General features: G+C 43.6%; 1 protein-coding gene across 2 annotated transcripts in view; it reads right to left on the bottom strand.

The window, feature by feature from the left end:
* LOC125486507 (hematopoietic SH2 domain-containing protein homolog) overlaps positions 1-12,810 on the bottom strand; it is a 38,744-nt gene extending 25,934 nt beyond the window's left edge. Inside the window, exon 1 of one of the 2 annotated variants that reach the window (XM_048614264.1) lies at positions 12,725-12,810. In XM_048614264.1, coding sequence (XP_048470221.1) covers positions 12,725-12,734 — 10 coding nt within the window. In that variant the 5' untranslated portion in view covers positions 12,735-12,810. Of the gene's footprint in view, positions 1-12,662 lie in introns of both variants that reach the window. The other variant, XM_048614265.1, reaches the window with a different exon arrangement.
* Positions 12,811-21,185: the final 8,375 nt, after the last annotated feature.

Raw genomic sequence — 21,185 nt, 5'->3', positions numbered from 1 at the left:
AGCTCAGCAGGTCTGGCAGCATCTGTGAAGGAAAAAACAGAGTTAACGTTTCGGGTCCAGTGACCCGTTGTCAGAACTGGAACTGGAACAGTTCTGAGGAAATGTTAACTCTGTTTTTTCCTTCACAGATGCTGCCAGACCTGCTGAGCTTTTCCAGCAACTTTGTTTTTGTTCTTAATCTTATGTGCCAGGTATGATTCTAACCAGCAGAGAGTTTGTCCTAATACCCTTGACTCCAGTTTTGCTGGGGCTCCTGAACCCACACTCTGTTGAATGCAGCCTTGATGTCAAGAGCTGTCACTCTCACCTGATCTCTGGAATTCGGCTCTTTTGTCAATGTTTGAACCAAGGTTAGGAGCTGAGAGGCCCTGGCAGAACCCAAACTAGGCTTAGTAAGTACATCATTGTTGAGAACGTGCCGCTTGATAGCATTGATTATTATCTCCTTCCATCTCTATACTGATGGTAGGAAGAGACTTGATTGAGTAGATTTGTCCAGCTTTGCGTGGAAAAGATGTACCAGGACTGATGGCATTAGGCCTGCTGATGTAATCTCCAGTTCCTGAAGTATGCCAGCACATCAATCCAGTTTGATTCCTTCTTGAGTTTTCTGCTGTGATTTGTGACAAATGTGTCGAATTTGTGACAGTTATCAAGCACATTTTGTAACATTCCATTAGTTTGATGATTACTGAGACTAGATTTTACATTTCAGGTGAATTAATTACATTTAAATTCCACTCGCTGTCAGGGTGGGAATTGAACCCATGGCTGCAAAGGTTTAGCCTGAGTTGCTGAAACATGACTCCTGTGACCTTATCACTGCCCCCACAGGTCATTAGGCTGGCTCACCACCACCTTCTCAAGAACAATTTTAGAGATGGAGAATAAATACTGGCCTTGGTAGCAATACCTACCTGTCCTGAACAAACAAAAAGTATCCTGCTTGCATGATCTAATTTCCTTTAATCACAAAAGATTACCTATCATTACCCATCATTCATGCTAAACCATCACACTCCTCCCCTGTGATTCTTGCTATGACTATGTGTATGTATGAGAGAATTACAGGTATGATACAGACGTTGTTTGTAAAGCACAAATAATCAGTCCACATAAACGCCCAATCATTCCAGTTCTCCCTTCAATAGCGTAACAACCTTTAAAACACAGTGATGTCATTTCCTGTTTAGACGAACATTAAATCCCCAGCAGGCACTTCCAACTTTAAAATTACAGCAGCATTTTACTGCAAAATGTCAAACTATTCACTTGTGGTCGATATTTGTTATTAATGTCTACCTTGACTTTGCCACAGCCTGCTTCAGGATTAATTACAGCCCCCAATACAGTGTCAGCTGTACATTTTGAAATTTGCCTGAGTTTCAGTTCCTGAGTGGAAATCCTTGGTGAATGGTGATCTCAGCACCAATCCCCAAGGAAAATGGATGAGGTTCTCCTCTCTCTTGCTTGTGGCTCATCCCTTTCCGCTTGGAGTCAGTCTGGACCTTTCCTCTGCACAGGAGATTCATCAGGATATTGCCTGGGATGGGCATTTCAGCTAAGAAGAGATGCTGGATAAGCCTGGGCTGTTTTCTTTGGAGCAGAGAAGGTTGAGCGTGGACCTGATTGAGGTTATGAGCGGCATTCAGAGGGTGAATCGAAAGCAGCTGGTCCCATTGGTTCAATAACAAAGGAGGCATAATTTTAAAGTGAAAAGTAGAGGTTTAGAGGTGATTAGGGGGAGGTCATTTTGCCCAGAAGGTGGTGGGAACCTGGATTGCACTGCCTGGGAGGGTTGTTGAGGTGGGAAGCCTCACAACCTTTAAAATGTATGTGGTTGAGCACTTGATGAATCATAACATTAAGAGCTAGTGCAGAAAAATGGGGCTAGTATGGATATGTCAGTGCAGACTTGATATGCTGAAGGCCCTTTTCTGTACTGTATGACTCTATGGCTATGACCATTTCCCACCAAACTTCCATCTTGACCATTGCTTTTTATTGCTTTGTAGCCATATTGCTCTTTGTCATATTTATTGTCAGGCTGTGGGTGTCATTGGTGAGTCAGTATGCATTGCCCAATCCAATCTGTTCCAAAACTATTGCATGTTCATTAGGATTTGCAACGGTCACAGAGTGAAGGAGATTGACAATTTACATTCCAGTTAATGGTTCATCATCGTTTTCCACTTGAACTCATTCTGGACCTTTTCATAAGACAATCTGAAACAGGAACAGGACTCAGCCATTCGGTCTCTTTGAGCCTGCTCTGCCATTCAATAGGATCCTGGCTGATCTGACATTCGCCACATCCACTTTCCTGCCCTTACCCTGTAACTCTTGATTCCCCTACTGATCAAGAACATAGCACATAGAACATAGAATCTATCTATCTATCTCAGCCTTAAATATACACAAGGATCCTGTCCCCACAGCTCTCTGTGGCAAGGAGTTCCAAAGACTCTGAACCTTCTGAGAGAAGAAATTCCTCCTCAGCTCAGTCTTAAATCGGCGCCCTTTATTCTGAGACTATGCCCTCTGGTCCTAGGCTTGTTTTGTATGGGGCAGATCATATCTTACTAACTTGACTCAATTTATCGAGGAGGTTATGAAGTGATTGAAGCGGGTAGAGCAGTGGATATTGTTTAAATGTAAACAACTCTTGGTAAGGTTTTCAACAAGGTCCGTCATGGTCGGCTCATCCAGAAGCTTAACGTACATGGAATTCATGGTGACTTGGCTGCTTGGATTCAGAATTGGCTTGCCCGTAGAAGGCAGAGGGTAGAGATGGAAGGGTGTTTTTCTGGGACGTCCGTGACTAGTGATGTTATGCAGGGATCCATACTGGGCCCTCTGCTGTTTGTGATATATATAAATGATCTGGATAAAAATGTAGAGGGGTGGGTTAGTAATTTTGCAGACAATACAAAGATTGGTGGAGTTGTGAATAGGTAGAATGTTGTCAAAAGATACAGCAGGACATAGATCAGTTGCAGATATGAGCAGAGAAATGGCAGATGGAGTTTAATCCGGGTATGTGTGAAGTGCTGCACTTTGGGAGATCAAATGCTAAGGAAAAGTATCCACAATGGTGGGATCTTGAGCAGCATTGATGTACAAAAGGATTTTGGTGTTCAAGTCCGTAGGTCCCTGAAAGTGGCCACAAAAGTAGATAGGGCGGTACAGAGGGCATATGGCATGCTTGCCTTTATTGGTTGGGGAATTGAGCACAACAGTCAGGATGTCGTGTTGCAGCTTTATAAGACTTTGGTTAGGCCATGCTTAAAGTGTTGCGTTCAATTCTGGTCACATTACAGGAAGGATGTGGAGGCTTTGGAGAGGGTGCAGAAGAGGTTTACTAGGATACTACCTGGATTAGATGTGATGAGCTATAAGGAGAGGCTAGAAAAACTCAGGCCTTTTTCTCTGTCATGTTGGAGGCTGAGGGTAGAGTCATAGAGTCGGACAGCACAGAGACAGGCCCTTCGGCCCAAACTGGTCCATGCCAACCAAAATGTCCATTCACGCTAACCTCATTTCCCTGCACTTGCCTCTTTTCCTTCTGAACTTTTCCTATCCATGTATTCCCAACTTCTATATTCAATGCCCTGACTGATGAAGGTCAGTGTGCCAAAAGCCTTCTTCACTGCCCTGTCTACCTGTGACTCCACTTTCATAGAACCATGCACCTGAACTCCAAGGTCCCTCTGCTCCACTACATTCCTTAGGGCATTCACCATTCACCATGAAACTCCTACCTTGATTTGACTTTCCAAAATGCAAAACCTCACACTTATTTATATTAAACTCCATTTGCCACTTCTCGACCCATTTACCCAGCTAATCAAGATCCTGCTGCAATTTCTGATAACCTTCCTCACTGTCCACGATACTGCTTAAATTAATGTCATCTGCAAACTTACCGATCATGCCTTGTACATTCTCATCCAAATCATTGATATGGATAACAAACAGCAATGGGCCCAGCACTGACCCCTGAGACACACCAATAGTCACAGTCCTCCAGTCCAACATGCTTCTTTCCACTATTACTCTCTGCTTCCTACCATCAAGCCAATTGTATATCCAATTTGCCAACTCTCCCTGGATTCCATGTGATCTAACCTTCCAGAGCAGCCTACCATGTGGAATCTTAGCAAAGACCTTACTGAAAGCCATACAGACTACATCTACCACCATGCCCTCATCAATCTTCCTGGTCACTTCAAAGAACTCTAACATGTTTGTGAGGCATGATCTCCCATGCATGAAGCCACGCGGACAACTCCTAATCAAACCCTGTCTTTCTAAATGCACGTATATCTTATCCCTCAGAATCTTCTGAACTAACTTACCTACCACCGATGTTAAGCTTACTGGTCTATAATTCTCAGCCTTCTTGAACAAGGGTACAACATTCACTACGCTTCAGTCTTCCGGGACCTTACCCGTGGCTAACAATGATGCAAATATATCAGTCAGGGCCCCTGCAATTACTTCCTTAGCCTTTTGCAGGGCTTTTGGATATATCTGATCTGGACCAGGAGATTTACCACCTACATACATTCCAGTACTTCTAACACCGCCTCTACTGTGATATGGACTGTCCTCAAGATATCGCCACTAACATCCAAGTTTGCAAGTCTTCATGTCTGTCTTTCTCCACAGTAAACACAGAGGAGAAATATTCATTGAGAATCTTGCCATATCCTGTGGTCCCAGCCATCTGCACCTGAGCCATTCCTCCTTTTTCCTGGTCAAAGCCTCAATATCTCTTGTCATCCAGGGATACCTTATGCCAGGAACATATCGACCTTGAACTCTAGCTATCACACTTTTAAAGGCCTCCCACTCGCCAGAGGTCCCTTCAGCTGCAAACAAACTACTCCAAACAACCCCTGCAAGCTCCTGTCTAATTCCATCAAAATTCACCTTGCTCCAATTTAGAACTTGAACCTGTGGACCAGTTTTGTTCTTCTCATAGCTATTTAAAAATTAATAGAACTATGGTCACTGATCCCAAAGTGCTCCCCCACTGTCACCTCAGTCACCTGTCCTGCCCTATATTCCCAAGAGTAGGTCAAGTTTTGTCCCTTTCCGAGTAGGACCCTCTATATACTGCTTGAGGAAACTTTCCTGAACACATTTAACAAATTCCATCACTTAACACAATGATAGTCCCAGTCTATGTTAGGAGAATTAAAATCCCCCAATTATGACAACTCTATTTCTCCAGCAAGTCTCTGCAATCTCCCCCCATATTTGTTCCTCTAACTGACTATTTGGGGTAGACTTGATAGAATCTATAAAATTGTGACATGTACAGATAGGGTTGAGGGTCAGGATCTTTTTCCCCGCAGCTGAAATATCTAAAACTAGAGGGTATGCATTTACAGTAAGAGGGAGAAAGTTCAAAGGAGATGTGAGGGGCAAGTTTTTTTTTCCTACACAGTGAGTGGTGAGAGTCTGGAACACACTGCCAGGGATAATGGCGGAAGCAGATACAATAGGAGCATTTAAGGGACTTTTAGATAAGCACATGATAATGCAAGGAATGAAAGGATATGGACCAAAGGCAGACAGAAGGGATTTGTTTAATTTGGCGTCATGTTTGGCACAACATTGTAGGCCGAAGGGCCTGTTCCTGTGCTGTACTGTTCTATGTCCTATGTTGTCTGTCAGCTAGGGGTCCCTAATTGGACCAGATTAAAAGCCCCAATCAGGGAACTCATATTCTATGAGTATGCCTTTTACCCATGTAGAGCCATTCCCATGGTTCCTACACCAAACTTCATCCCCTGAAGTAAACTGTCCCTCTTGCTTTGTGGAATCTTGTGTCGGGCATTGGCATTCCTGACGCAGTTTCATCCTCCCCCCCGCCCCCCCATCCCAGGAAGATCAGATTGAACCTGGTGAGGAGTCTTCTCCCCATTGGCAACTCTGCTGGAGCTATCCCTGTAGTTGCATGAGGGGTGGTCGTATAATCAAATGGGAACTGGGACAATTTGGTATCTAGTGAAGTTATAGGCTGTTTCATTAAGCCTACCTTCAAAGTTTGGACTGCTGTTTCTGCCAGATCACAGATAGTATGGAGCTGTCCTTATATGACGAATACTAATTAACTTTAGGACATACTCAACGTCTCTGCTGGTAAATGATGCCCTGTTATTTGTGACAAACACTTCTGGGAGTCAATGTATTGCAAATAATGCATGTAGTTTTTCTATCTTCATCTCTACGTTTAGTGAATGAACTCTATGCACTTCCAGCCGTTTTGTCCACAATGACTAAGAACACTAAGCCCATGAATGGACCTGCATTGTCAACGTGTAACCAAGTCCAGAGTTTGCCCAGTCATTCCCACAACTGTGGGGGAGCTATTAGCAGTAATTTTTGTCCTTTATGACACTGAGCATTGGCCCACCAATGCAGCTATGTCTTCATCCAGTCCTGGCCACCAGACATAACTTCTCGCCAACATCTTCATTTTGGAAACCCGTGGATGACCCTCGTGGAGATCAGCCAGTATTTGCTCAGGACAATCACTCTTGCTCCCCACAGAAATATGCCATTCTCTACTGTGATCTGGTCTCTCTGGGTGCAAAAACATTTCAATCCTGGTTGTGCCGACCCTTTGGTTTCACCCATTATCACCAGTTGTCAGGCTTCACAGTTGGACGAACGGTGCTGTCCATTCCGCAAACTGGACTCATTTGATGATTCCTTCATCTTCCAGCCTTCTGGTTTCTGCCCGTAAGGCAAATGGCACTGGGTGAGCCTTGCAGAAACATGGAATTGTTTCCTGGTCAACATGTTAGGTGGCCTTGGCTCTTTTGATAGTCCTTTGACCTTCCTGAAAATGTCCAGGTAATCAAATAGGTCAATTCACTCAGATACCCATCTTCGTATCGAAAAGTGTTTAGCCAATCTAGGCGAATCTTTCTCAATCAATTTTGTCCCACCAAGCTTGGGCCCGAACCCTTTACCACAATCAATGGTAACTGGACTAGCTATCTCTCATAAGAGACTCAGAACCAAAGCTGTACTTTAATCTGTAAAGGTTTTCTCGTATATTTTCTCAATCTAGCCAAGGTCCTGCACAAATGTAAAGGTTGGAGTCCAGAGCAAATTTTGTTAAAGACTGGTTCTGCAATCACTGAAATTGCCATGCCGGTATCTACATCCATTTGAACCGGGCGACCACTTAACCAGACCTTTATTTTGACTAGTTCTGATTTAGATGTTGCTAAGCTATTTAATGGTTCCAAACCAGATGTAGATGCACTTTCCAACATCTGCACTCTCCTGGATACCAGTCTATGAGTTCTCTTGCTCAATTTAGATCTAGTGGGACTCTGTTTCGAGTCTGAATACCAGCAGCAACTACAATGGCTTCCCAGGCCAGATCCTGAAGCAAGTTTTAACTGTTTGGCCAAAGCTGGGCTTTGTTTTGGGGTTTTGCTGTGGGTTGACTTCGATTTCCTCTGTTGTGGATATGTCATGAATGAAGCTATGTAATTGTGTACACTCAAGTGGTATTTCCCAAACTCAGTTGGACTGGCGAGGGGGCCCACTTTAACTTCGCTGCAACTCATGATCCACTTGCTGCGTTTTCCAATGACAAAGCCAGTTGTAGTGCCTGTTTGAAGTCCAGTTGGTGCTTTTGCATGGTTGCATCAGTACTCCGACATTTCAACTGATCCCCCAGCATCTCATTAAGGGTTAAACCAAAGTCACATGCCTCTGCCTGTTGAGTTAACTTTGTCAAAAATCCCGATATGGACTCCCCTGCTTCTTGAATTGCCAAGTGAAACTGATAGCATCTCAGAAGTAGTGGAAGCTTGGGGTCTTGATAATTCTTAGCTAAATCTGTCAACTCTTGAAAGGTTTTAGTATCAGATGCCTCAGCAAGAGTCAGGCTCCTAATAACCAAGAAAGCTGCGGGTCAGGAGCTGTCAGGAGAATTACTCTTGCTTTTCATCTGTCTCTATGTCATTTACCTGGAAGAAATAATGCATTTTTTCTACATTCTGGGCCCAGTCTTCGAAGGCAGGATCAAATGAGTCAACCTTCCCAAAGTACAGCATGATGCCAGAAATGCTTACCCCAACTCAAAAGATGATTGTTGTGAGCAAATTTCTTTCAGGAGCATGTTTTTCTCTTATCGCCACAGAAATAACTCCACAGAGGCCAGTATCCCATCACCAGGTCACCCTTTATTTACACATGGAAAGTCCTTGACACTGATTCAGCTCCCTCAGAGCCAGCTCTCAGAGCGAACAGGATGTCTGACAAGCCTGTTGTTATCTATCAGCCAGGGCTCCCTGATTGGACCAGATTAACAGCCTCAATCAGGGAACTCATATGAGGTCCACCTGGCTGACCTTGTTGAAATCTCTCCAGGCTCCATGGCACATCAGCAGAAAGAACACAACAATGAATAACACAAACTGCTCCAAGCCATATATTTCAAAATGAAGCTCCACTATGCCCGGTACATTCACTTCCAAGTAGTCCTAGTTTTCCCTCTGGGACGGACACAGCATCCACGGTCTACCTGCTCCCCGACAATTTTATGGGCAGGGGTTGCTAGCTAGAGGCATCAGGAGGCCAGCCCACTGCCCAAATGAGGCCATTAAGAAACTAATTAATGGTTACTTGAGGACCTAAGTCTGCTGGGATAATTAATGGTTACTTGAGGATAATTAATGGTTACTTGAGGACCTAAGTCTGCTGGGATAGAACCAGCAGCAGGAGAGACCCCATCGAGTGTGACTGCACATGCAAGAAGTCAACCACCTTAATGACCTTTCAGGAGGTTCTATTCCCCATTTGATTCCCAGCCAGCACCAACCACTACCCCTCACCCCCCAACCCCCACAGCCTATCCACCTCAACCCCCAAACCACCTCGCACTGCTGGGGTGCTACCCTGGCCCCACTGACAGCATTCCCCCCGACCCACCCCCTCCACTCCCACTCCCTGATTCACCCTTAATTCCTGCTCCCAGCAATAATCAGAATGGACAATGAGTGTGGTCACAGCAGCAACATTACAGGAGCAGGAGCCCAGGATACTATCAAATCCAGCTCAAGGTTTGATTTCAACAATGTCTTGCAGCATCTTTGAGTAAACCTAGAGATCGGGTCCAGCTGAAGACTCTGCTTTTTTCTTCTTTTACTGTTTCTCTTATTAGAAAAATGTGAATGTTCTCCCAATCATCTTTGAAACCTGCCAGTGATCTCAGTCATCTCAGCTACAGGACATCTTTGCTCCTCATATGACAAGGTCTTCATCCTTAGAGTCATTCTTGTAAATCTCCTCTGGACCCCCCTCTAAGACCAGTACATCCTTCCTTAGATACAGCGCCTAAAATTTCTCACAATATTCCAAATGCAGTCTGACCAGAGCCTAGTACAGGGTAGTGTCTAGGCCCAGCCATTTTCAGCTGCTTCATCAATGACCTTTGCTCCATCATAAGATCAGAGTTAGGGATACATTACCATCATTAAGTTACCCCACTCTTAACATCCTAGGGTCTTAATCGACCAGAAACTGATCTGGGGTGAGTAACTAAGCTCAGATCTCTCCAAACTCTGTCTACCATCTACAAACACAAGTCAGCAGAGTGATTGAATACTCTCCAACAACACTCAAGAAGCTTGACACTATCCAGGAAAAGCAGCCTGCTTTAACAGTCATCCCATCCACCACCTTCAACATTCATTTCCTTCACCTCCAAAGTATTCAGTGCATACAATCTCGAAAATGCAGTGCAATGACTCAGCAAGCTTCCTTAGAGAATTCCGCCCACAAACCTGCAACCTCAGTCATCCAGAACAGCAAAGAATTGCGAGTGGCCTTCATTGTTGGATCCATCAGTTCAAAAAGGTAGCTCACCACCATCTTCCCCAGGGCAAACGTGATAGGCAAGAAATGTGATAAAAGAAACATAGAACATTGACTTCTCACCCCAGACCAGAGAGAGAGAGAGAGACTTCATTCCACATTCTATATATAAACATAGGAACAAGAGTAGGCCATTCAGCCCCTTGAGCCTGTTCTACCGTTGAATAAGATCATGGTTGATTTGCAGCCTACCTCCATATATCTGCCACACACCTACAGTATAAGACTATATGATACACGAGCAGAACTAGGCTATTTGGCCCATTGACTCTACTTCACCACTTGATCATTGTTGATATGTTTCTCATCTCTATTCTCCTGCCTTCTCCCCATAATCATTGATCCCCATACCAAGCAAGAACCTATCTATCTCCGTCTTAAAGACTTAGTCTCCACAGCCTTCTGCAGCAATGAGTTCCACAGATTCACCACCCTCTGGCTGAAGAAATTCCTCCTCATTTCAGTTCTAAAGGGTTGCCCCTTCACTCTGAGGTTGTGTCTTTGGATCCTATTCTCTCCTACTAGTGAAAACATCTTCTCCATGTCCACTCTATCAGTATTCTGTAAGTTTCAATCAGATACGCCTCATCCTTCAAAACTCCATTGAGAACAGACCCAGAGTCCTCCACTGCTCCTCATATGACAAGGCCTAAATCCTTGGAGTCATTCTTGTAAACCTCCTCTGGGCCCCCTCTAAGCCAGTACGTCCTTCCTTGATACAAGGCCTAAAACTTCTCACAATAATTCAAATGCAGTCTGAGCGCAGCCTAGTACAGCCTTAGCAGTACATCTCTGCTCTTGCCCTCTTGAAATGAATGCTGACATTGCATTTACCTTCCTTCCTGCCAACTGAACCTGCATGTTAATCTTAAGAGAATCCTGAACTAGGATTCCTAAATCCTTTTGAGCTTCAGATTTCCAAAGCCTTTTCCTATTTAAAAAATAGTCCACGTTTCTACTCTATTCTTCCTACCTGTGACGATACTGTGGCTTTAAAGGCTATTTTGCCCTGTGTTTTTTCAAAGAGAGGTTGTAAGGCAGACGCACGAAATAGTCTAGGGTAATGTAAACAGTTTGTGAGGCCTTGGCAGCCTGAATGGGTGTGGCTAGCTCAGACAGATCAGGATTTCCGAGTAGCTTCAGAAGCTGTTGGGGTCTCTGTTTGAAAGCTTCAGTGAACGTCTCCTGGCTGCTACTGTCTCTGAATTTTCTCTTGATGTTTTTTTCCTCCTGGACTGGAGAACTGCATGTGAGAATCTGTGTCTGAGTTTTTTTTTGTCAAGGGATCTGTTTATGGGATGTTACGATATTGGAATAGTTAATTAATAATAGTTACTGTATCTATTATTCTGTTAAATTTGCCAACAGAGTTAAGTTATCTTAAATTCCCCTTTATTTGGTTGTATTTTAGCTACAGTGCTTAAATAAATTGTTTTTTGCTTAACATCAATTAGTTTGATCAGTCACATTGCATCTGGAACAGACACTTTATATTTGCCTTTAAAGGCGTTAGGGTCTAGGCTGCCTTCATAGAATATTTTGAAGGGGTATGGTCTGGTCCATAACTCAACCAAAGTATGTAACCTCACATATTCCCACATTGTATTCCATCTGTCTCTTCTTTTCCCACTCTTCTAGCCTGTCCAAGTCCTTCTGCAGCCTCCCTGCCACCCATCCTGTCCCTCTACCTATCTTTGTGTCATCTGAAAACTTAGCAACAATACCCTCAGTTCCTTCATTCAGATCATTGACGTATAATGTGAAGGCTTGTGGTCCCAAAATTGAACGCTGTGAAATTCACTAGTCACAGCTGCCATCCTGAAAAAGACCCCTTTTGCCCACTCTCTGCCAGTCAGCCAATCCTCTATCCATGCCAGTACTGTGCCCCTAATACCTTACACATCTACCTCTACCATCTCACAAGACTTTTCACTTCATGGACATATGAATCTACAAGAAAGGGACAAGAGTAGGTGATTCAGCTGTTCAAGCCTGCTCCGTTATTCATTAAGATAATGACCACTCTGATTTTAACATCAACTCTATATTCCTCCATTTCCCCCAATAATCTTTCATCCCCTTGGTCATTAAGAATTTATGTACCTCTCTATTAAAAATATTTAAAGATCCTGCATCCAAAGCATTTTGAGGAAGAGAATTCCAATCTCACAATCCTCAGAGAGAAAAAAATTACTTCCTTGTTCACATTTGTCTTAGATGGACGATTTTAAATGATGATCCCTAGTTTTAGATTCTCCCATAAGAGGAAGTATCCTTTCAACATCCACCCCATCAAATTCCCTCGTGATCTTATTTATCTTATTAAGTCACATCTGATTCTTAGAAATTCCAGGCGGTACAATGTCTGGATTAATAGTCTATGAATAATGCCACTAGGCCAATGCCTGCTCTTGATGCCTAATGACTTCAATCACCATAAGGTTTAATTCAATTTGGTGATTTTCAGGTGAAAGCTTTCCATCACTTTTTGACATTTGAAATCAGATATCTGATTAGAGATTCCAATCATTTATGCCTCTAGGCCATCTCTGGCAGTTAGTTGTTTGGAGCTCTGTACAGTACAATTGTTTCTCTTATTTTAACTTGCCTTTAATGCTTCCTGATGGGGCTATGAGTTCCTCAGTCAGACGAGTTTCCTTTGTTTAAATGTAAAGTTTAAATTCATTCAAGGTCAATCTGTTAGATGATTATCAAGAGCTGGATGATATTTCCACAATAACATCACTAACCTTCACAGCATTGCCCTCAGCCAGGGTTAAAATCTACTTCTCCCAATCCTGAAGCTGCTCACCTGTCCACATCTGGTCATCAGCTGTGTTTACCGAACCTTCTGGACTCTTTCCTGATGTTTAACCCTGCCACAGTGTCAGTGTGTGCATTTACCTGTGGGTGGAACTCTATTCAGGTGCTGTGACTCAGACCAGGAAGTCATATATCCTACCTTTTCCATATTTAAACTGAGTAAGCACTGAAAGAATTAACTGTTTCAATGCCTCACTCTCTGGGAGGAATGTTGATCAGTGTTTTGAAAAGTAATTTTTTTAAACTCTTCTGTTAAATAGCCTGTTGAGGAAAATAGCTCCTCAAATTCTCTTGAAGGAATTGGGTATAGCATGGGGAAGCAGTGTGAATGTGTCACAGTGAACATATAGGCACAGGAAGATGGTTTTTTCATAATGTAAAATGACTGCATTTACATATGGATTTACATAAGATTACATCAGAGATCATAAATAAGCTATAATGTATAAAGGCATTTATCCAACTCCCCACTTTCCCAAAAAAAAGTAAATTTGCATGTCTTATCATTTGCAAGTGATTTGACAAATAGTGTCAAGAGAGAAAATGATCACTCATGAATTGTTTCGCTGCTCTGCTCCAGTTTTGACTGCTCCTACACAGCACTTCACAAGGATTAAGATACCCCTCCAGCTTCCATGACCTTCTAGGAAGGAGAATAGCACATTCTAGGTCATAGTTAAAAAAATGTCTCCATTGAAAGGGAAACCTCTTATTCTTAATCCATGTCCCCTAGTTTTCACCTCCTCTCCGAGAACACATGGTCTCAACATTTGCAGCATTCAGTCCCTTCAGAATCTCGTGCTTCAATAAGATCATCTCTCATTTTTCTAGCAAGGGCACAGAAAGTACTCTGGGTGGGGAATTTCAATGTTTACCACCAAGAGGGGCTGGGCAGCAGCATTGCTGCTAGACTTGGTCTGCAGCAGATGGTGAAGGACCAACAAGAGGGAAAAAAGGGTACAGGCTAACATGTTCAAACTTTCTTCGTAGCATTTCATCCCAGGTATGAATCAAGTGAACAGCTTCTAAAGCAATTGTATAATTTTCAAATAAGTATATGAAAACGAATGCAGTTTTAGATGCGTCATTTTTTAAGATAATTTTTGATTTGGGTCTGTGAACTGTGAGCTGAGAGTTGAAGGTGACCCTTGGACTGTGAGCAACAGTATGTTTTTTATATAAAAGGAAGAGAACAAACAAACTGATACTTGTTTATGAGGTCAGTCCTAGAAATTAATTGCAGGGTGATTCTTGTTAAAAGTACTCTACAGATTCTTTGAGCCCAGAGAGGCATAATCTCCAATGACAGATGTTTGCATGGTAACCAGAACTTCATAGGGAGGCCAGTCCAACAAACAGAAACCAGAATTTGAACTGGTTTTTGAACTGTGTTTATGTTAGAAGGATTTTGGCTACCATAGCTACAGCATGGAGGTTGAGTTGCTCTGTGGTTGTCCTCCCATTGTCAACTTATAGAAAATTCAGAGAATAAGGAAGAAAATTGTGGCTGTAAGAGCTGCTCCATTTTTGAAGTATTTTCAGCGTTGGAGATGATTTCTTTGATTTCTTGCAGCAGTAATTACTATTTTTATAAGCTGTTGCATTGTTTTGGAACTTTGGGAAAAAAAGATCAAAACAACATTACATTAAAACAAGAGAGGGAGCAGGGATCACATGGGAGGTGATTAAAAAAAACAGTGAACCTGCAGAGCTGACTGGCCCAGCAGTGAACTTTTACAGCCGACTGCCTGCGCTGTTTAGTTTTAAGTATCTCTGGATATTGGGGTTAGATCTAAGAAAAATAAACAAACAGTGAAATTCACAGCTGACCTTAGAAAAACTCAGTATTGGGAGGTTCTCACAGCAAGGGAACAGCTAAGTGCTTTTTTTAAAAGTCTAACCATACTGTGCTTTTCATTGTAAATGTATAATACTGAGTAGGGTGATATTTTTTAATATGTTTATTGAGATTTGTCTCTAGATTAAACTTTTTTAAAATTTAAAACATAGGTACCAACTTACACTGGAGCAGTGTTTTTAGACTAGTAAGGCTGTGCTATTTTCTAGGTCTGTAGATCGTTAAAAGTGCAAAGATGGCCATTAGTAGAGTGATGTGCTCTTCCTGTCAGATGTGGGAGATTAGAGAGAATTTCCATATAACTGATGATCACATCTGCAGAAAGTGTGTTTGATTGCGAATCTTTTGGATCACATAGATCGGTTGGAGTGGCAGTTAAAGTCAATGAAGAATTTACAGGAGCTGGGGGTGTGATAGATGGCAGTTTCAGAAACGTAGAAAAATCGCAGATAATGTTGGGTAGATTGATTATCTCTCGGAAAGGTAGGACGGGTAGGCAGATAGTGCTGGAATCTCCTGTGGCCATCCCTATCTCAAACAAGTGTGGTGTTTTGGAAAAGATAGGGAGTTATGGATTGTCAGGGGAATGTATCACTGACAGCCAAGTTTCTGGAATCAAGACTGGATCTAATGTAACGGGAAGTACATCAGGTTCCAAGTGATCAACTTTGAAAGGGGACTCACTAGTCAGAAGCACAGACAACATCGTCGTGGCTAGTAGTGAGGCATCAGAATGGTGCGCTGTCTCCCAGATGCCCGGGACAAGGATGTCAGAGAGTGTGCAAAGTATTCTCAAAGGGGAAAAGGCACCAGCAGGAGGATATTGTACACACTGGAACCAATGACATACAAAGAGAAAAGGACAAGGTTCTGAGTAGAGAATATAGGAAATTAGGCAGAATGTTAAAAAGTAGGTCCTCGAGGGAAGTGATATCTGGATTACTCCTGGTGCCACATGCTAGTAAGGGTAGTAATAGGAGGGTAGAACAGATGAATGCATGGCTGAGGGGCTGGTGCAGGGGACAAAGATTCACATTTTTGGATCACTGGAATCTCTTCTGGGGTTAGAAGTGACCTGTATAAGGGGGACAGGTTGCACCTGAATTGGAAGGGGTTAATATACTGGCAGGGAGACTTGCTAAAGCTGCTCAGGATGATTTAAACTACTAAGGGGGGCTGCGGAGGTGGGGGGGTGGTGGTGGTGGTGGTGGTGGCGGCGGTGGAGGGGTGGGGGGGGGCGGTGGAGAACCTACAGAGATAGTGAGAAGAGGAATCAGTTTGGTCCTGGTGCGGTTGGGAACGGAGGCAGGTCAGGTAGTCAAGGCAGGTAGGAGCAAAACAGAGAACGAGGTAGAGATATTAAAAACTGCTGATGCTGGAATCTGAGATAACACAGTGTGGAGCTGGAGGAACACAGCAGGCCAGGCAGCAGCAGAGGAGCAGGAAAGCTGACGTTTCGGGTCGGGATCCTTCTTCAGAAATGGGGAGAGGAAGGGGGCTCTGAAATAAATGGGGGGGGGTGTTAGGCTGGGAAAGTTGGTGGGATGGTGATAGCAGGTAGTTAGTAGTAGGGATTGGTCAGTGAGGTGGGAGGAGCGGATAGGTGGGAGAGAAGACGGACAGGTCAAGGAGGCAGGGATGAGAGGGAGGGTTGGTCTTGGGATGAGGTTGGGAGTGGGGAGATTTTGAAGCTAGTAAAGTCCACATTGAGACCATTGGGTTGTAGGCTTCCAAGGCAGAACATGAGGTGCTGCTCCTCTAGTTTCCGGGTGGTGTCGTTGTGACACTGGAGGAGGCCCAGGATGGACATGTCATCCAGAGAGTGGGCGGGGGAGTTGAAGTGGTTCACGACTGGGAGGTGCTGTTGTTTGTCGCGAACCGAACGTAGGTGTTCCACAAAGCGGTCTCCGAGCCTCTGCTTGGTCTCACCGATGTAGAGGAGGCCACATTGGGAACAACGGATACAATAGACCACATTAGCGGACGTGCAGGTGAATATCTGTCTGCTGTGGAAGGTTTTTTTGGGGCCTGGGATAGGGGTGAAGGGGGAGGTATAGGGGCAGGTGTAGCACCTCCTGCAGTTGCAGGGAAAGGTGCCGGGGGGTGGTGGGGCTAGTGGGGAGTGTGGAGCGTGGAGCATGGAGCGGATGAGGGAGTCGCAGAGAGAGCGGTCCCTCCGGAAGGCAGATAAGGGTGGGGTCATATTGCCATCCTGCCTTTACTAGTTTCAAAATCTCCCCACCCCTGGCCTCACTGACTAATCCCCACCACTACCTACCTGCTATCACCATCCCACCTACCTTTCCCAGTTCAACCACCCCCCCCATTTATTTCAGAGACCCCTTCCCTTCCCCCATTTCCAAAGAAGGGTCCCGACCCGAAACGTCACCTTTCCTGCTCCAGAGAATGAGGTAGGACCGATAATTTAGCTTTATGTATTTCAATGCAAGGGCCCTGACAGGTAAGGCAGATAAACTCAGGTCCATGGTTGGGAACATGGGAGCAGGATATCATTGCTATTGTAGAAACTTGGCTCATATGTGGACAGGACTGGCAGCTTAATGTTCCAGGGTATAGATGCTTTAGGAATGATAGAAAGGGGGGCAAGAGAGGAAGGGGAGTGGTGTTCTTGATTAGGGATAACATTACAGCTGTACTTAGGGAGGACATTCCAGGGAGTATGTCCAGTGAAGTTATTTGGGTGGAACTGAGAAATAAGAACCTTATTGAGATTGTACTACAGACCCCCCAATAGTTAACAGGAAATTGAGAAGCAAATTTGTAAGGAGATCTCAGTTATCTGTAAGAATAATAGGGTGGTAATGGTAGGGGATTTTAACTTTCCAAACATTGATTAGAACTGCCTAGTGTTCAGGGCTTGGATAGAGAGGAATTTGTTAAGCGTGTACAAGAAAATTTTCTGATTCAGTATTTGGACGTACCTACTAGAGAAGGAGCAAAACTTGACCGACTCTTGGGAAATAAGGCAGGGCAGGTGTCCGAGGTGTCAGTGGGGAAGCACTTTGAGGTAAATGATCATAATTGCATTAGCTTTAAAATAGTTATGACAAAGGATAAACCAGATCTAAAAGTTAGAGTTCTAAATTGGAGGAATGCCAACTTTGACGGTACTAGGCAAGAACTTTCAAAAGTTGATTGGGCACAGATATTCACAGGTAAAGGGATGGCTGGAAAGTGGGAAGCCTTCAAAAATGCGATAACAAGACTCCACAGACAGTATGAGACAACAAGGTGCAGGGCTGGATGAACACAGCAGGCCAAGCAGCATCATAGGAGCAGAAAGGCTGACGTTTCGGGCCTCGACCCTTCATCATCACAGACAGTATGTCCCTGTTAGGGTGAAGGGCAAGGCTGGTAGATGTAGGAAATGCTGGAAGACTAGAGACATTGAGGATCTGGCCAAGAAAAAGAAGGAAGCATATGTCAGGTATAGACAACAGGGATCGAGTAAATTCCTACAGTATAAGGGCAGTAGGAGTATACTTAAAAAGGGAATTCAGGAGGGCAAAAAGGGGACATGAGATAGCATTGGCAAATATGGTTAAGGAGAATCCAAAGACAAGAACTGATTAGGGACAGTCAACATGGCTTTGTGCATGGGAAATCATGCCTCACTAACTTGAGATAACAAGGTGTAGAGCTGGATGAACACACACAGCAGGCCAAGCAGCATCAGAGGAGCAGGAAGGCTGACGTTTCGAGCCTAGACCCTTCTTCAGCAAAGACCCAAAACGTCAGCCTTCCTGCTCGGCCTGCTGTGTTCATCCAGCCCTACACCTTGTTATCTCAGATTCTCCAGCATCTACAGTTCCTACTATCACTAACGATGAGTGTTTTGAAGAAATGACAGAGGATTGATGAAGGCAGGGTGGTGGACGTTATCTATATGGACTTCAGTAAGGTGTTTGACAAGGTTCCGCATGGTAAGTGGTTAAAGTTAAGATCACATGGAATACAGAGAGAACTAGCCATTTGGATAGAAAATTGGTGAGAAGGTAGGAGACCGAAGATGATGGTGGAGGGCTGCTTTTCGGACTGGAGGCCTGTGATGAGTGGAGTAGGGATTGGTATTGGATCCTCTGCTTTTTGTCATTTATATAAATGATTTGGATGTGAACGTGGGAAGTATGGTTAGTAAATTTGTAGATAACACCAAAATTGGTGGTGTCGTGGACAACAAAAGTTACCTCAGAGTACAATGGGCTGAGGAATGGCAGATGGAGTTTAATCTGGATAAATGTGAGGTGCTACATTTTGGTAGGACAAATCAGGGCAGGACTTATACACTTAATGGTAAGGTCCTGGGAATGTTGCAGAACATAGAGACCTTGCAGTGCAGGTTCATAGTTCCTTGAAAGTGGAGTCACAGGTTGACAGGATTGTGAAAAAGGTGTTTGGTACACTTGCCTTTATTAGTCAGTGCATTGAGTATGAGTTGGGATGTCATGTTGCGGCTGTACAGGACATCGGTTAGGCCACTTTTGGAAGACTGGTTTCAATTCTGATCTCCCTGCTACAGGAAGGATATTGTGAAATTTTTAAAAGTTCAGAAAAGATTTATATGGATGCTGCCAAAGTTGGAGATTTTGAGCTATAAGGAGAGGCAAAATAGGCTGGAACTATTTTCTTGGAATATCAGAGGCTGAGGGGTGACCTTGTAGAGGTTTATAAAATTATGAGGGGTGTGGATAGGGTGAATGGTCAATGGTTTTTCCACAGGATGGCAGGAGTCCAAAACCTGAGGGCATAGGTTTAAGGTGGGAGGAGAAGGATTTAAAAGGGACCTAATAGGGCAACTCTTCCAGCAGAGGGTGGAGCATGTTTGGAATGAACTGCCAGAGGAAGTGATGGAGGGTGGTACAATTACAACATTTAAAAGGCACCTGGATGGGTATTTGAATAGGAAGAGTTCAGAGGGATATGGGCCAAATGCTGACAAATGGGACTAAATTTATTTAGGATACTGGATTGGCATGGACAAATTGCATCGAAGGGTCTGTTTCTATGCTGTACATCTATGACTCAACATGTTAAGTTAATATTCATTGGAGCCAACGGGAAGATAGTGGCACACAGCACTGTCTTCAGAAACCAAGCAAGATACAATTGTAGTGTTGCGGATTGCACTGTCTACTTAAGTAAACTGGCCAGTTGCATTTCATTTTTTTCCCCTTTGATTCATCCCTCAAATGATCTCTGTGTCTGTCTTCATGTGAGTGGAGGCTAAAATCAAAGAAGATTGGGTTTAAATCATTGACATTAATGAGATTATTTTGTTGCTTAACATTGCTCTGCTAAAGTTAGTGTTTATTAATAAATTGTTAAATCATTTAAATTATGAACTGGTACGGGTTATTTTTTTAAAAAAAGTCTGGCTAGGAACCATTGGGATCAATTTTGACAGTCATTGAGCATTTTAGTTTTACTGTGTTCAAATACAGGAGTAGGAGGCCAATTTTTTTAACGTCACGATAACAGTAATCCAGAAGTGCTCTCACCAAAGCACTGTAAAGCTGCAGTAGAACTTCTCTACATTTAAATACTATTCCCCCTACAATAAATGGCAACATTTCATTTGCTGTACCTGTAGACAAACATTGTCATTCATAGAAGTTGCTTGAAAAGCTCAGCAGGTCTGTAGTATCTGTGAAGAAAAAAAAAAAAAAATCAGAGTTAACGTTTTGGGTGCGGTGACTCTTCCTCAGTGGAAGGATCACTGGAACCGAAACGTTAACTCTGATGTTTTCTTCACAGATGCTGCCAGACCTGCTGGGCTTTTACAGCACCTTCTGTTTTTTGTGTCATTTGTTTAAAGTCTAGCTTCCATTAGCAACTAAGACATTTGCAGGATTTCTGGTGATATTTGGTCATTCTTACCCATCTTTTCCTTATCAACTCTTAAGCTGCCTTGCCCAGACTTCTCCATAACATCCAACCTCTGGAACCACACTAACTCCCTACCTGCTACAGTTAGATGTCCGAGACACATTTAGGATAGGCCCCACCAGCCTGTGTACTCAGCCCCCTACTATATGCTTTATACACATGACTGTGGGGCCAAATGCGAACCCAACTCCATTTACAAATTTGCTTGAAACACAACTGTTTGTAGGTCAGATCTCAAACAACAATGAGACAGAATACAGGATAGAGATTGAGTGCTTAGCAGCATGGTGTAAAAACAACATTCTCTCCATCAATGTCAGCAAAACAAAGTATCTGGTCATTGACTTCTAGAAGCGGAGAGGAGAGCATGCCCCTGTCTGCATCATTCGTGCTGAGCGGGAGATAGCTGAGTGTGTCCTGGTCCACCCACAATGACACGATGGTCAAGAAAGCACTCATCTCTACTTCCTCAGGAGGCTAAGGAAATTTGGCATGACCACAAGGTCTCTTACCAATTTTTATAGATGCACCAAAGAAACCATCCTATTTGGACGCATCACAGCATAGTATGGCAACTGCTCTTCCTAAGGCCACAAAAAACTGCGGAGAGTTGCGACCACAGCCCAGTTTATTACACAAACCAGCCTTCAATCCACTGACTCCAACTGTACTTCCCACTGTCTTG

This window comes from Rhincodon typus, chromosome 29 (genome assembly GCF_021869965.1).
Source record: "Rhincodon typus isolate 14 chromosome 29, sRhiTyp1.1, whole genome shotgun sequence".
NCBI classification, from domain to species: domain Eukaryota; kingdom Metazoa; phylum Chordata; class Chondrichthyes; order Orectolobiformes; family Rhincodontidae; genus Rhincodon; species Rhincodon typus.
Note: the sequence above shows the minus strand (reverse complement) of the source record. Positions and strands in the feature narration are given on the sequence as shown.